At 41.2% G+C, this 16,743-nt stretch overlaps 1 protein-coding gene across 1 annotated transcript; it reads left to right on the top strand.

The window, feature by feature from the left end:
* Window positions 1-3,584: 3,584 nt before the first annotated feature.
* FUNDC1 (FUN14 domain containing 1) lies at window positions 3,585-16,328 on the top strand. The gene is made up of 5 exons (XM_064646923.1): window positions 3,585-3,675; window positions 5,715-5,871; window positions 7,673-7,748; window positions 13,972-14,100; window positions 15,689-16,328. Exons 1-5 carry the CDS (start codon window positions 3,645-3,647, stop codon window positions 15,764-15,766), a joined length of 471 nt encoding a protein of 156 aa, XP_064502993.1. The 5' UTR covers window positions 3,585-3,644; the 3' UTR covers window positions 15,767-16,328.
* The last annotated feature ends 415 nt before the right edge of the window (window positions 16,329-16,743 follow it).

Below are 16,743 nucleotides of genomic sequence, written 5' to 3'. Positions count from 1 at the left end.
GCTACTGCATCCCAGTTCAGGTTATGGCCCCTCTCTGCCAGGCAAGCAAGAAAGAGCCAGGATAAGTCCCAGTGCAAGCTTTCATTCCCGCTCCAAAAAAATCTGGTGGCTGTTGCAAAACCCTGTAACCTCCAAAAGTCAGAGCCTGCTGCCCACCCACAACAGCCCTTGTCCAGGATCTTGATGGACTGAGAACCCAAATCTCTTCCTGTATCTGAGAAGACATTTCTCTGCCATTTGCTGGCCAACTGAGCTTTGAATAACAGCATGTCAAATCCAGCTTTTCAAAAGGAATCTTCCACTCCTCCCAATATCTTCATTGCCAGGTCATTCAGACTGCATTTACTAGGTTAAACCTGCTTAGAATATCAGATTCACTCACATGAAGGCCCGATGGAGGTGGCCAGCAGCGTTTGTTGCCTTTAGTTTTTATAATTAATCATGCAAGATGGTTAAAAATTCAAGCGCGTGTGTCCCAGTTTGGGAATCTGGTCAGCAGCACAAAGGAGCTGTTAGGATTAGAGTCACGCAGGCCTTTGAAGGTTGGGGGGCTTTCCTCGGCTTTTTGGGGGTTTAGGGGTTCCTTATTGTTGCTTTTTAGTATTTGTAATGTAAGTGTAGGCCGTGTATGTTCTCTTGCAAGCCGAGGTATTGAACCTGCTTGTCACAGGTACGAGGACCAATGGTGGATGCAGGGTCAGAATCAGGGCTCATAGAGCAAAGAGAGCAATTTTCCTGTACAATCCTTCTGATGCTACTATGAAACCTTTTGTTTCTAAAAGGGCCTTTAAGAGTGAAGGCAAAATGTGGCCTGAGTCTAAATTGCCTACCTTTCCTTGGAAAAACTGTTCCCATGAATAGCTTGAAAATGGCACCGATGTGCACGAAATTTGAGTGGGTTTGGGGAATTTTATGCATCATATCTGGTCAAAAGCTCTCCAAGGTATTCTGGATCTCTGGAGCCATGAGGTCTGCTGTCTCTGCACAGGTTGTGGAGTTTGCAGGAAGCAAGAACAATCCTGATGACATTTTCCATGAGGGCATCAAGCCAATCTCCCAGGCAGTGCCTGCAGACCTCAGGAGCAAGCTGAGCTGAGCACCACGGCTGCCAGAGACCTACTGTATCCTAAACAATTGGAATCCATTGGGAAATGTCTTGTGTTAGGAAGTGAGTGCATCCTGATCCCAGAAGAGAGATACCAGAGGCCCCACAACCTGCCAAAAGGTCTTTCCCTGGCTCTTTCCCAAACTCCTTCCTTGCAGCTCGTCACACTGCCGTGTCTTGGCAAGAGGGGTGCAAAACTGGTCAAACAGAAGTTGCATGTAGAATACAATCCAGTTTGTAATGTTAATCTTTTAAAAGTATTAATCACACAAATTTCTCTATTCCAACAGAAAATTAATATAATTGTTTGTACAGACATGGGGAAAATCATCTGAGAAGTGCTGCTATTTTTAACTGATCATAATTAAAAATAGGGAAACCAAATATTAAGAATTTGAACAACAGAAGGTTCAAAAATATCTCAGCCAGCAGGCACACACGACCCAAGCAAAACTTTCCAGTCAGCTCCCTTACCTTATTGGCATCTGACTCAGAAATCTTGCCCAGACTTAAAAGTGTCTGTCAGGCACAGACAATCTCCAGTAAGACATTTCAAAGCACTGGCTGAGATGATACAAAACACAGTGGCTGTAATGACCATCCTGAAAATCCTCTCCCTCTATTCGCTCCCTTGCCTACCAAACCAGAGAGGAAAGTGAAAGGTTGCAGGAGCTCCACGGGGATGCACTCAGCCAGAGTGGGAAACAGGAGTAAAATGACTGACCCAAAATACCCAAAAACCTCAAGAGTGGGAACCTTTTCCAGAGATACCACGGATGAGTTAGCTGGGTTGCCTTTTGTCCGCTCTTGGCATTGTGAAGAAAACCAGGAAAGCAGCCTTTTCCCCAAAACTCTTCTTTTTTGTCTTTTTTTTTTTTTTTTTTGACAAACTGCTGGTGTGAGAACAAAGATTGTAATTCATTTAGCAATAAAAGTCAACAAGCTTTTTGTTGCTGATTGGGAAGTGAATGCCAAACCCGTTGATTTTATGCTTAAACACAAAAACTCTGTAGATATTCGGTGTTTGTCAAAACAAATCGTAAGAGACACATTTGTGTTCCGTACAGAGACGTATTTATTGAAGACCTTAAAGAATGCAATATATTACCTAGTTCTGTCTGGTGTGCTGTCACCTGCTTATCACAGCAAATGTTTGTAATAAAAATCATTTAACAAGCAAACGACCACTTTGTACACCAACTTCAAATTTAATATGCTAAAGAAGTACCTTTATCTTTAAAGAAGATATGTTTCCCCTTTTTTGGCATGTCTGTTAAGGCTGGTGTAATTAAGGAGTTTAATTAAAATCTTAAATGCTTACTCTATGAAAACAGCTTTATGACATGGGGAAAAGCAGATTTTTTTCCATTATAATTGCCTGTCTTGTGTATTGGCAGAGTAAGAGTCCAAGTGAGAGGCTGCAAACACTTTTAAATAATCTGTTTCCAATTTTATTATTTATAAATGACGTTCATGGACGCTTTCTTGATGTTCACAAGATTGCCACAACGCTGCTGAAGCTGCACTTACTGTGTCAGGCACCTCCACGTTATGGCTGCACACAATAAAAAATAAATAAAAGCAATAAAACACAATTATGTGGGTTTTAGCCTACTGAAACCCCGCCGACGTGCATTGAAGGAGGGAGTACACGGGGGTCAGGCGAGCCTAAATTTCTTTTTTGTCGAATATTCCACAGCTCATGTTGGCTTTAACCTTTGTTCTTCGAGGGGCCTTTGCAGCTTGTTTTCTTTTCTGGTTATTAATTTTTATGGGGCACGAGGTGACAGGGTCGCAGTCCAGGCACAGCTGCAGCCACTGTTCTGCTCCTCACTCACACCCCGAGTTATTCGCAGGGGTCTGGGGGCTCAGGCTTGAATATCGTGTGCAGTTATGGGCACCACAGTATGAAATAAAGATACTAAGCTATTAGAGTGTGTCCAAAGGAGGGCAACGAAGATGGTGAAGGGCCTTGAGGGGAAGCCGTGTGAGGAGCAGCTGAGGGGACTTGGTGTGTTCAGCTGGAGGAGTCTGAGGGGAGACCTCCCTGCAGTAACAACCTCCTCGGGAGGGAAAGAGGAGGGAAAGGTGCTGATCTTTGCTCTGTGGTGACCAGTGACAGGACCCGAGGGAATGGCCTGAAGTTGTGTCAGGGGAGGCTCATGTTGGATATAAGGAAAAGGTTCTTCACCCAGACGGTGGCTGGGCACAGGAACAGGCTCCCCAAGGAAGCAGTCACAGAGCTGAAGGAGCATTTGGACAACACTCTGAGGCACATGGTGTGACCTTTGGGGACGGTCCTGTGCAGGGCCAGCAGTCGGACTGAACGATCCTTGTGCGTCCCTCCCAACTCGGCACATTCCACGACATCCATCCCTTCCCTTCCCATCCCGCTCCCCTCCGCTCTCCCCAAAGGGAGACCCCCGGCCGCGGAGGGGGGTTGCAGGCGGCGCATGCGCGGTACGGCCGCGAGGGGGCGGCCCCGCGGCGGGCGGGGCGCGGAGCGGCCGCTGGGGCGCCGCCTCAGCACCGGCCCAACATGGCGGCGCGGCGGCCCCGCTCCGCCTCAGGTCAGTGCTGGCCCCGGCCCGGCGGGACACGCGAGGAGGCGGCGCGCCGGGCGCCCTTCCTTCCTTCCTTCCTTCCTCCCTCTCGGGGGTGGCGGGCAGCCCGCTCCCCGCTGCCTTGCGCTGCGTCCCGGGGGCGGGAGAGAGATGGCCCGGGCTCTGCGCCTCCCCCATCCGTGTGTGTGTGTGTGTCCCTTCACGGCCGTGGCGCACCGGCCCCGCTGTACCCCCGGCATCCCGCGGGATAAAGCCCCTTCCTGGGATTTAACCACTCAGCCCCCTTCCAGGCGGGTTCGAGGGGGACGCAGTGGGCCTCAGGCAGCGGCCGAGCCCTCCCGGGGCCGGGGGGATGCGGGGCGGGAGCCGGGAGCCCCCACGGCCGCAGCATCCCGCACCGCGCGGGGCTTCCAGGGCATCGCCGTGGCCTCGTCGTGCGGCGCCTTCTGGCACTGGCACAGTTTGATGAGCTTGGAGAATGTCCATAACATCGTGCCGCATGCAGGGGGGATTTTTGATCAGCACAAAATGCTCTGGCGGCGTTATTTTCCACACAACGTGTGTGAGTTTTGATTTGAATAATATTAATTTACAGAATTAGTATAACTAACCTTCTGTGACAGCGTTTTGATGTTCATCTCCATTTAAAGAAGTTAAACGGATTGTTCTCTATACCTCAAAGAAAGGCCATTCAATAACAACTTTTTAGCACTGTGGATCTAGCTGTTTATTTCTCAGTACCCAAGAACACTTAGGTGTTAATACAGGGAAATAATGCAAACCTTTATATGTATTTCTTGCACTCTTTGAACTTTTAATCCGTATTTCTAGTACCAGTTTAAAAAAAGTGCCAAAATTCTTAATAAAATACTTATATCTGCGGTCTTACTTAATAATTTTGGGTAGTTATTTAGCTGCTCTTCCTCTCAGGAATGTCCCACCTTTATTGCTGAGCTTACATTTCACCTTAAATATATTTAACCAAAGGACTCCATATATGTATGTCCACAGAACATGACATGGTTCAAAATATTTTTCTTTAAAAATCTAAACCCATCTATTCCCTCTGATGTTTGAGTATACGTGGCGTTTAGGATCACTTAATCTGAAGTTGTGGGATGCCTGTTTTGAAAACATTGACAGACTTGTCCTGCAAACCTGGAACTTAAGTCCCAGTGTCACCTGTTTTACCTCTTGTGTAAAAGGAACAGAAGTGTCTGTTCTTGGGCTTATTGGCATAGGGGGATGTTTGTCCCTCTGAGGAGAGCATTGGGCTGGGAGTCCTCAATCTTTCCAAGTTTGGATCTGTCCAGAGGAGGGCTGTGTGCTTTCTCCTAGATCAGAAATGTTTCACATTGATTATGATCATAAAAGCAGAGTTGCAGGAGGTCAGATGAAAGCCCAGCACCCTGTGCCTGAAAGGGATCAGCCACGAGGTGAGCTCAGACAGCCTGAACAGGGTGAGCAGGTACTGATGCCTCCTCAGGATGTTTGGAATGATTTTCAGCCCAGCTCATTAGCCGCGGTTGTTGTCTTTGTGTCTGACAGCCCTCGGTGGATTTTTGTTCTGTTTTAGTTTGGTTTCTTTTCCCTCTTTACATTTGCTCTGCTGTAATTTGGAGCCCACATCAGCTTTGGGTATGTAGAGCATCCTGCAGCGAGCTGTTCCAGAGGTTAGCCAGGCCAGGTGGGGGGGGAGGGAGAGGAGAGGAATACTGCCTTTTTTTTGTGTTGAACGAGCCAGCTGGTAGTTCCATCTGATGCCTCTTGGTTCCTGCACTTGAACAGGTTCCTGCTCAACTTCTCAGTGCCAGTCATGGATTTTATAGGTTACACTTTCCCTATAGCCTCCTCCTTGCGTTGAAGATTATGGCATATCATCCCAAAATCCCTCGTTCTACGAGCTGCTGGACCATAGGTAGCCCGTGCACTGCAATTTAAACCATTGGATTAGCCAGTTCTGGGGTTTTTACAGAGATTGTTAACTTACTGCAAAACTGAGAAAATAACCATTTTCTTTCTTTTTCTTTTTTTTCCTTTTTAAGACCACGACAGCGACGATGATTCCTACGAGGTGCTGGATCTAACGGAGTACGCGCGGCGTCACCACTGGTGGAACCGGGTGTTTGGCCGGAATTCGGGACCAATTGTGGAAAAATACTCCGTAGCCACACAGATTGTGATGGGCGGCGTGACTGGCTGGTGAGGCAGCTTCCCCTTCCATAACTGTCCTAGGCCTTTAGAAGATCCCTTCCCAAGGGTATTCCAAGCAGATAAATGTATCCTCTCTACCGGGATTTCCTTTAGCATTGATCAAGGTTATTCATGAGTGAACAATTCCTTAACTCATTGCTCTGACTCATCATTCTGAAGTGGTTTTTAATATTGGTAAAAGACCAGTTATCCAAGGCTACTCATACTAGTTACTGTGGAAAGGATTTGGGAAAATGTCAGAGCTCTAAAAGTACAAGGAATAAATGGAAAATTACTGCATATAGCTTTTATTTGTATGGAAAAGCTCATTTCCTTGCTAGTCAAGATTTAGAAAACCTACATCATGACTAAGACATATTTTACAGGTAAAAGAAATGAAGGAAAAATAAAAGCTGGCAGAATATATTTTTAATTAAGAGCCCCATTTCGTGGAGACAGTTTTTTCCTCTAAATTCAGCTGTAGTCATTCTGCTCAAATTCACAGTCTGCTCTGATGTTAAGAGAGACACCACAGCATTTAGTTACACTAAAATAATTAATGGGGAAAGCTAGACAGTAAAGATGAGAACTTAAACTGGAAAATGTGGCCACAGCCTGAGCAGCTATGTCAAGGTATTTGTTATTTGTCAGAGGTATTTGAATGGTAATTGTCTATTCCAGTACTCTAAAAAAGGCAATTTCAGTGAAAAGCACCATTGTGGTAGCACAGTGGCTTTTAAAGTGGGATTTTGCAAGAGTTGGAAGATTAAATAGACTAAAAATGAAATTGTTGTATTCAGACTCAGTCCAGCTTCGAGCTGTGGAGGTTTAGCTTTCAGCCTGACTTTGTTATTTGCTTCTGTAGCCTTAAAATTATTTTTAAAAGTTAGATGTGTACATGTAAACTTGGAAGCTTCTAGGGAATGGTTCATCTGGCATCCAAAAAAACTGGCTTATTGAATGATCTGGGAAGTGTACATTTCAATATCTGTAGATCTCTGTGTGTGTGTAGTGATGTTTATAAATATGAATTCACTATTCATTTGCAGGGGTGGGGGGAAATCCCCTCTGTGTGTGGGCCAGTGTTCAGACACCAGCAGAGTTGCCCGGGGAAGTTGTGGAATCATGAGCCTTGGGAACATTCCAGGCTTGCCCTGGGCAGCCTGGTTGGGCTTGGAGGTTGGATTGGACTCTGCAGCTGGCCCAGTTTTGGGAAGGTGGCTGGCCCATGTGGCCTGCAGAGGCCCCTTCCTGCCCCATCACTGTTCTGTGATATCAGTCTCTGTTTGATGTGGGAGGGTTTGGAGACTGAGAATGAGATAACTAATTTTCTGGTTGCCTTGATCCATTAAAAATAGACTAAGGCCGTGTCCCAGTAGAGGGGACTCGCTGACTTTAACTCTTGTGGTAGGGATGTTACTTCTTTTTACCAAGATATTTTAGTTAATACAAATGATGGTATGATATATTTACTTTCCATCTGGGAACAGTCATAGTGGCACTGTAATATTATTACATTGTACTTTATTAATATGCTACAATTAATAGCAGCAAGATCTGGAAATCTCAAGCTTATTTTAAGGGGGCCATCAGCCAGCCATGAACTAGCAACCATTACTCACGTTGACTTGCTTTAGACCTCGTTAGTTAAACATTGCTTGTATTAAATAGTCTGAATTTTAAATTTAAAAATGTGAAATACTTTGTTAAATGAAGGAATAGTAACAGTTGTAGTCAGGAATTGTGGAGTGTGGCATTGTTCATCAGACAACTTCACTGGACTGGGTGTTTTTTGTTTTGTTCCCCTAAGGTGTGCGGGATTTTTGTTCCAGAAAGTCGGAAAGCTTGCAGCAACTGCAGTAGGTGGTGGCTTTCTTCTGCTTCAAGTATGTAGCATTTCATGCTTTATAAGTTGGCAAATGTTATTTACTAAACAATAGGAAAAACACAGCTGTTGGGTAACATTTAATTAGGAAGGCTTCTTATCTGCTTCATCTTTTCGGTCTTATCAGTCAAAACTTTACATTTCAGCTGGAATATTGTGTAGAAATGAGACATTTCTGAGAATCAGTGGTAAAATCAGAATCTACTCTGTCCTGTAAAATAGTTTGTAGAATTTAATCTGCGTTTATTTAAATAGGTTTGAGAATTTCTTCAGAGCTTTAGAAGAAGTAGGCTGCTCTGGCAGTTGCTTGTGGAAGGCCTGCTCTGTTCCCAGTGTGAGCCATGTTCTTCTCTTTTCTCCCCATGCCATGTTTTATCTGTTGGGCCTCTGAAGCCTGGCTGATTCCTGGCAGCCTCCTTGCATTCATCTCTCTGCTGGCTTTCAGCTTTAAAAGTTTTAATGATGTTATCTGGCATGACCATTTGCATTTTACATCAGATATTGTGGTTAGGGGAGGATATATTTCCAAAAAAAAAGAAGCTTTAAATTAGGTGACACAACTTAAAGTGAAGGAGGATTTCACACATCCTTCTGTATGACACCAGGTTTTTTACTGGCATTTTTCATGTCTTAATACCTGTGAGCTTCTCCTTTTTCCTCAAATTGTACTAGAAGAAGTAGATTGGTGCCTACTTAGGCTCAATAATATACTATTTTTTGGGATGGAATGTTAAAGATATAAATATTTATTCTTTCCAACATCACCCTGAAGGGTTTCTGAAAGGCATATCCCACTTTTATTTCTTCGTTTGATTGTAATGGCTCGTGCAGTCAGGCATTGATCAGGAAGGGTGGGGTAGAACCTCTGATTGCTGCTGTGTGACACATCAAAATGTCACTTGTGTGAAGTACGCACACTTCCTTCATGATCATGTTCTCTGCTGGTTTGGGGGTTGGTTTTGTGGTTTTTTTTTTTGTTTTAAACCCCATGCTAAACATCTAAATGAACTGCAGAGGGTGTGCGCTCTCAGACTGTTTGGTTTGAGTCGTTTTCAACAAATATAAGGTGTGTTTTGTTTGAATTACTCGAAAGCAAGCATCAACAGTAAAAGGTCAAAGAGAAATAGTTTTGATTTGAAACTTTGTAGCATTGGCATTTGTTCCACTTTGCCGGAGTGCACTGATGGCCTTTTTCAATCTCCTGAGAATCACTGGTTATTGTACCTAAATATAGGGATGAAGTTTACAAGGGTGTTGAATCTGAAATGGTTTATAATCACCCAGATGTAAGTTTTTTGGCAAAACGTGTTGTGCCTGCAAGTGAATCAGTTATTATGGGCTGCTTTAGTCCATAATGTGTGTTTCCAAATCACGAGGGAAGAATTAAATCTGCAGTGGTTCCTGAAGCACTCACCAGCCTTCTCATATTGTTGACTCGAAGATCTGAACCTCTCTTCGCATGCTTTGTATGCTGTTGGTCGTAATTCTTTTAATGATGACTGTTTTTCTAAATATGAAGAGCTGCAGGAGCAGAGGTCTGGCACCCAGACCTTGCTGCAGATGCCTCCCTTAGTACTTCTGACTACAGGAAGCTGGAAAGTTAAAACACCCTTGTAGACAAAGGAGAATAGAAATTGCTTCAAACACTTTCCTTGTGCAGGATTTTTGCTTGTTGAGCTGTGAAGTCTGGGGAGCTTTCCTGTACGTGCAGTAGGTTTGCCGTGTCTTTGAGTGTCTGATTTCTTGGTTGATCTCATTTATCCGAGAAGGAATATTATCCAAGAGGAAATATGAGTTGCATATTTTGATTGAATTGCCTATATCTTAAGTGAGATCAGATTCTGTTGGAAGGAAATGAAGGAAATGCCTTGGTCTCTCCTTTAATTCAAAACATTTTGCATTTTAAAGCTGAGTCATAAATTCTGTGGTGTAATTACATTTCTGTAGTTTTTAATTTTTTCACTTAAAGATCACACATTGTGATTCTATGAATACAGGTTTGGTGCTTCCCCTGAGTGGGCAGAGGAGCATTTCAGCACATTACTAGAAAGTTCCTTTTTTATCTGCAAACTTCTCTGAAGTTGCAGATCTCATTTCAACTGCTGATTGCAATATTGACATTGTAATTACATGCTAACACAAGAATAATAACTACAGAAGGCAGGATTCTTGGCTAAAGCCCATTCAGTGAAACATTCAAGGCTTAAAATAAAAAAAAAAAATAATTTTTTTCTTCAGTATGTGATGACTTCATCTGAAGAAATCTAGTAGGAAACTGAAAGCAATACATTTTTGAGTGTCAGTTTGTACAAGAAGCAAAAAAGATTTTTCAGATTTTTGTAGGTTATCTAGAATTTAATACAGATTAAATGAAAAGTCTGAGGGAGAAAATAAAAAGGACACTAAGAAATTGGCATAGCTTTTGAGAATTATGATCTGTTAGCACATCTTTGGTGGATATTTCAACAGCTTAATTTGATCAATTAATTGTCCTTTTTATTGAAATACTTGTAGTTCTTTAAATATGGTGGTATAAGACCAATATCCATGTACTATATTAAGGAAAATATAATGAATTTCTTATAACAAGGGAAGGATTTTCCTTGTGTAACTCCCAGTTTATGCAGCACAGTCTAGTGAAATTCTGAAGAGTAGGGGAAGTACCAACTCATGTGGTTCTGTTGTAATGAATTAGTTAAAAACAATTGTTCTTAATGATCACCTAATAGCTCTCTATTTTTAAAACCCTGTATCCTGAATAACAGTTTAACTGCTTTTTGCTCATCAGCCAAGATACCAATTACAGGTCCTTCAATTGTGTGTTGACCATTATTTAATAATAAAATTATGTTTTTATTCAGTTATTTCACTAATATATTTTGCCTCAGTCCATTAATATGCCATTGATGAATTCTGCTCAATTCTTCTTTAAATTATTTTCTGACTTAGGAGAAGTAAATCTTTGAAAACAACACAAGAAACAAAATAAACTCTGAGATATCCTCGGCTCTGTCTTGTACAGGGATTCGTTGATGCTGTTCCATGGCCATGGAACCACAGAATGGTTCGGGTTGGAACAGACCTTAAAGACCATCTGGTTCCAACCCAGTGTGTCACCTTGGTGAAGTGGGGAGAGAACTACCTGCTTCTGGGCCTGGGGGCTTAGTAAGGAAGAGTTTTGCTCAGTTTTGTGTTGAATATCCCACTGGACAGTATGAGAGGGTTGTTACCTTCTCAAACAGCAGAAAATCCCTCAGGGTCTCCATGGCTTCTGGGCACTGCCCAGGGAGGCCACCTGAGCCTTCTGGCCTTGCTGAGGCTGCTTTAGTGGGAGAGATTTTGCCTTGAGGAAATTAAAACTCTTTTCTCTCATCTTGCCATATGAATGTTTTGCTCCTAAACATTTTTTGGTCATTACTCTTAATGATGTGTCCCAGTAACAAAGTACCTGTGTGCTTCTGTGGTATCACCCCCAAAATAAGGTCTTGCCCTTGGAGATTCCCGTTTTGCCTTGATTAGTGTTGAGAAAGATGCACATATTTTCAGTGTTCCTGCATTGATGTATTTCTTTGAATGACTTTTTGAAAAAATTCTGTTGTTTTTTTCAACAATTCTGGGAGGTCTTGAACAAAAATAAATTTTACTAATGAGCTGTGAGATATATGTGTGTGTAATATATATTATTCCATTATCATATAGAGAGATATTTCTGTAAACCCAAAAATCTACACCCCCATATGTCTCTCTAAGAATATATGCAATTAATATGTATAGCTCTATATGACTCTTTAATATATATCTAAGTATGGAACTAATAATGGAATATTATTATTTTAGTTTGTTACTGTAGGGCCTGGGTTTAAAAATACTAGTAAAGTTTTAAGAATTTGCATTTAAGTAAATTTACTGTTGTAAGCAAATATTATTTTATGATGTATTAGAGCCTGAAAATTGCAGTCTGTCTCTCCAGCATTGGAGTTCAGTGGGATTATTTCTGCCCTTACATATGAAATTATGTAATTAGTGGGGTTGCAGCCAAAGTAGATATGACACAGGCTCTGACTGTTACTGCTTAAGTACAGGGTTTTTTTCTTCTCAGTTATTAAGTTTATATTCAAAACACTGTCCTCTGTTGCTTATTTTATAGATGTGTATAAACACTCAAAAGTAGAATTTGGGATCCCTGCTCCTCAGTTCAGGGGGAAAAATAGTCCAGTTTTTGTTGTGTAAAATGGAGTTTTGATGCAAATGTAAATTTGCTCTGCAGTAGTTACAAACAGAACTTAATTAAAAACTTCTGCCTCATCTTTGTGCTGTCTGGATAACTCAGCTAATTAAACTGGTCTTAATGTAATGTCTCTTTTAAAGTCCATTTGCATTTTACAAGCCAGCAAACACATTAGCATTTCTTGCATTGTGTTGGACTGGGCAGATCAGTCCACATTTAATTTTCAGTTGTATGAGTGAGAAGGCACCAATTCAATGCCTGGGCCTTTTTGAAATTCTTGTGGTGATGTTAAATTCATAAAATAACAATTGCCCCAATCTGCAGCTTTTTATTTTCTCCTTGATATGTCACCCAGTGACTGGATGTGCCACTAGCACAGCTTTCAATCTGGTTTCATGTTTTCATGCTGTCCAGTCCTTAATGAGCTGTCCCAGCCCCACACTGGTGCCCATGTGAATAAATGGTTTTACAATAGACAGGCAAAGTCAATTAATTTGTTACATTCTGAGGTGTGAAGTAAAAGAGAGTTTAAAATATAGTAAGTTCATTTTGCATTTGTCCAATGAATTGTTTTTTCTAAAGCTTACAGAGAGATGAAAACTGAAGTTGACTTTCTTACATAGGTGGTCTTTCAGGAGCTTTGTTTTGAATTCAGGCAAAACCTGTCTAACACTTGTTTAGTTTTATTTCTTTTTCTGGATCATAAAATCCTTAATTTGGGGTGAAATACGTTGCTCAATTGCTGTGGCTGTTGTAATACAAACTAGATGGTCTCAGTTATTTGGTAGAAAGAACTATGTGAAAGTCAAGCTTCAATGCCTGTAAGTGATGTGAAACATTTCTTTTTAGGCTAAACCTAGTAAATTGTGTATTTAAATATCTGCTCCACAAGAGTTCACGATCTGTGACTTTTATTTACCAGTTGTACAGTTTGCATAGGACACTGTTAGGTAAGTGAGGTGAGTTTCCCAAACGTGACCTCAAGAAGGACCTGAGAAATCTCACTCTTTACAAAGAGTTTTTTGGATAACAAGCATTTATGTGTAAATTTAGTGGCTTATATCTGTTTGTCCTAACAGTTAAAATGAGCAGTAATCCTTAGTTTTGATTTTTTCTCTCTTTTTTTTTTTTTTTTTTTTGCTATTAATGAGCTATTTAACTGTTCTCTAGAGCATGTAGCAATTGCCTTATTTTTTTTTTAAGCTACAATCCTTTGAACATTTAAATATGTCTTTCTTTTGTGAATTGTCTTATGGAAATTGATGGGACTGTCATTGTTGGCCAAGTAACATAACATCTTATTTTTTTCCAGGTTCAAATCTTAGTGAGAGAAATAAGAAGAAGGGTTGGGATGATGATTAAACATGATAAAAATATTGGGAATTTGTAAATTGGTATGAACCAGTCTCCCCAAACTTATCCATTTTGCTGGTGTGACAGAACTTGAGCTATACTCAGGCCATGTTATTTTTCTACTCAGTGGCTGTGTTTTGTAGAAAGCATGAAAATTCTCTTGTGTCAATTATTTTTTGTGGGACAGTTTAAATCACATAGGATAAAATAATAGATTTTGGTGTTTCTAGTGATGATTTTGATTAGCCCCAGATTCTCTGTCACAAATCAGAATTCCACGATTCTGAAGGAAGCTGAAACGAAACAGTTTTTTCATTGTTGTCCTATAAACCCACTTTTCTTGGAAGTTACAGTAAAGGCTGAAGGGAAAACAGTGTAAAGCTTTTATAACTAAAGAACAGAGAACTGGTAAAATTAACAAGAGTCTACTGAACTTTGCCATTGCCTGTTCTAATTTGAACTGCTGTTACTGGGGAAGGTATTAGTGTTTGAAGCAGAGAATCTGCTGAAATTGGAACAATGTATTTCTTTTCCTGTATGTGTAATTAAAAAGAAAGAAAAACAACTTTGTAGGCACTAAATGCTGTATTTTGCATTATGAATTGTGAACTTCAACTGTACTAACTGCCCTTTATTTTCCTAGATTGCTAGTCATAGTGGATATGTACAAGTTGACTGGAAGAGAGTTGAAAAAGATGTAAACAAAGCAAAAAAACAGTTAAAAAAGCGTGCAAATAAGGCAGCTCCTGAAATCAACACCCTAATTGAAGAGGTAAGTCTAAGGTCATGAAGTGTTTCTTACCAGCCAGTTTTTCTTACCTTCCCCTGCAGGTGATGATGAGCTGAAGGTGCAGGTGCAAAACTGGAAGGCATCAGAAATAGCCTGGCTGTACATTTTATTAAAAGTTACCAGATTGTGCTCTCTTTTATTCATTTAGCTTTCTGGTTTGGTCACTCTTAAAGATGACACACGAAGTCTCTGCGTTTCTGCAGCTCCTGTGGCTTGGGGGCTGCCACTGGCTTTGCCATTTGGCCTGTGCAGGCTCTTGGGGAGTGACAAAGCCAGCAAGGTCACAACATGGTAAAAAGTTCAGGTGTGGTTAAAACATGGTGGCTACAAAGAAAAAAAACCCAAATCTTCTTACACTGCTGATAATGAAATTACCTGGCTGGCCAAGAATGAGCTTCCTGGAGGAAAGCTATAACTACTTTGTAACTAGAGTTGTGATTTTAGCTCATTTTTATCCAGTTTGAAGAATATCTGTCTGCAGGATCTGTCAGATGTATACTGTGTTGAGAAGAGGGAGCTCTGATACTGATCCGTGTCAATGGGGTTGTTTCATCCTGTCATGTGAAGACTTTCACTTGATCGATTTTGTGGTGTTTTGTTTGTTTTTTTTAAGAAAGCCTGCTTTTACCTACTTTCACATTCCATACATGCAATATAAGTTTCTTTCTCCACAGCTGAATCCTGACTGGGAACGTGCTGCAGAAAATGAAACAGCAGCTCTGTAATTCATGAGTTTTGACATCTCAGGTTTAACCTGTAAGGAGTTGCACATGGGTTGATAAAAATTACCTTAAGTTTTAGTGTGAATATGAACTGAAAGTTCAAGAGAGATGGTTTTCTGGCTTCTTCTGTACTCTGAATAGCTTAATATGTCCTTCTCCAATGCCCTGCAGAAGTGGGTGGGACAGGATGGGGGTTTTGGGTTTCCTTTGTGTTTTTTTTTTTTCCTCTCACATTATATTACTTTCTTCTAACTGTGTATTAGTAGCCAGTTTGAAGTGGAGGATGTATGAAATGACGTGTTTGATACAATGTGTTATACTCTCTGCTGTTACTTCATGAAATATTGTACACCAATGTCATCATACATAAGTGAATTTTTTTCTAGGATTAAGTTGTTAGGAAATTGGCTCATAATGGAGTGAAGTGTATTTCTTTTCCAATGATCTAGCCTTCCAAAAATCAGTATTTTTTTTGAACATTTTTCATGTGATTGCAATGGAAGTCATGGCAGTTCTCATGCTTTTTTGCCAAGGGAGATTGGAGAACATCTGTCTCGTTTTTATCAAAGCAGGAGTGGTATTGGCATGAAATTGATACAACAGTTCCTCTGTATTTTGACTTTTTAAAGGCTCACTCCATTTTAAATATGTTGTTAAAAACAGCTGAGAGTCAGTTTGCACTCCACTGGTGCCAGCAGGTGCCACCTTGTTTTATATGGTTTTAAACAGGTCGCTTCCCCCCCTCCATAACTTTAGTGTTCCTGTTTCCAGGCAGTTGTGATAAGTGTTAAATCCTGCAGTCAGCCACGACTAACTCTGTCCTTTACAAATATTACTTTTCTTCTCAGTCCACAGAGTTTATCAAACAGAACATCGTCGTGTCCAGTGGGTTTGTTGGAGGCTTTTTGTTGGGCCTGGCGTCGTAAGGACCTGAACCGTCTCTTCCCGATGGGATCCGTGCCGGCAGAGAACAGTTGTGGTGACACGCTGTGTGAGAGCAGTGTGGGTCACTGGGCCTGCAGAGCAAGACAAGTGGACTAGCTAGACAACTTGGAAGCTTTCACATTTCAGGCTTTTGCCTCTTGAAGCTTGGCAAAACTAGGATTTGCTGAAAAACTCTGCAGTGTGCTCATTATAGCAGTTTCTGGGCAAAACTGGTTCATCTTCATCATGACTCTTTTTATCTATGGCCTTTCAAGATCTAGCATTTTTTAAAATGTTACTCTTGGAATATAGCTGTGTAGCCATACTGTAAGAATGAAAGCTCCATTTCTATGTTTTCGGTTGAATATTGTTTATTTAAAGAGTATTTTTCTTCATGCTGTAGTAGGTAGTATCAATGACTACATACTGTATATGATGTTGTAGTTTCAGCCTCATGGCTGCCCGTCTTCTTTAGAAGTCACTGCAATAATTATCAATCTGTAATACCTTTTTACAGAGTATTAAATAACAAAGAATCATGAGCTTATTAAAGGTGAAAATTAACTTTGACTCTGGCCTTTGTGTACACAGAGAGTAAAGTCTCTCAGTTTATATCCTGCAGGCACCTGGTGCCAGTGTTTGCAGAGACAGGTTTCTAAGGTGGATTTAGTAATTTGTTACTAAGTTATTCTAATTTTTCTGCATTTCAAACTCGTGAACCTTTCAGAATTTCTACCAAGGAGGAGTTTGCTCTGCCCTGATTTCTCTGGTTTGTGCTGTACCAGCAGGTTAATGTGAACTGGAGTCTCTCCTACACAGGTTCTGTTGGGTTCCTGTTCATGTGTCTGAACAACAGTGATTCATTAGCACCGGGTGGATGGATGGGTGGGAACTTGGGATGCACAGGACATGGGATGTTTGACATAATAACCTACTAAATAGTTAGATTTGTGCATCTCTGGGCTTCAGAGGCCTGTGT

Source organism: Pseudopipra pipra, chromosome 2, assembly GCF_036250125.1.
Source record: "Pseudopipra pipra isolate bDixPip1 chromosome 2, bDixPip1.hap1, whole genome shotgun sequence".
Lineage (NCBI taxonomy): Eukaryota > Metazoa > Chordata > Aves > Passeriformes > Pipridae > Pseudopipra > Pseudopipra pipra.
The sequence above is the reverse complement of the archived record's forward strand: the minus strand, read 5'-3'. Positions and strand labels throughout refer to the sequence as shown.

Bases quoted from the DNA above. Each gene is read 5' to 3' on its own strand.
- FUNDC1 (XM_064646923.1), top strand. From the start codon at position 3,645: ATGGCGGCGCGGCGGCCCCGCTCCGCCTCAG. The intron at 3,676-5,714 runs GTCAGTGCTGGC...TTCCTTTTTAAG, and splicing joins GCGGCCCCGCTCCGCCTCAG to ACCACGACAGCGACGATGAT. The intron at 5,872-7,672 runs GTGAGGCAGCTT...TGTTCCCCTAAG, and splicing joins ATGGGCGGCGTGACTGGCTG to GTGTGCGGGATTTTTGTTCC.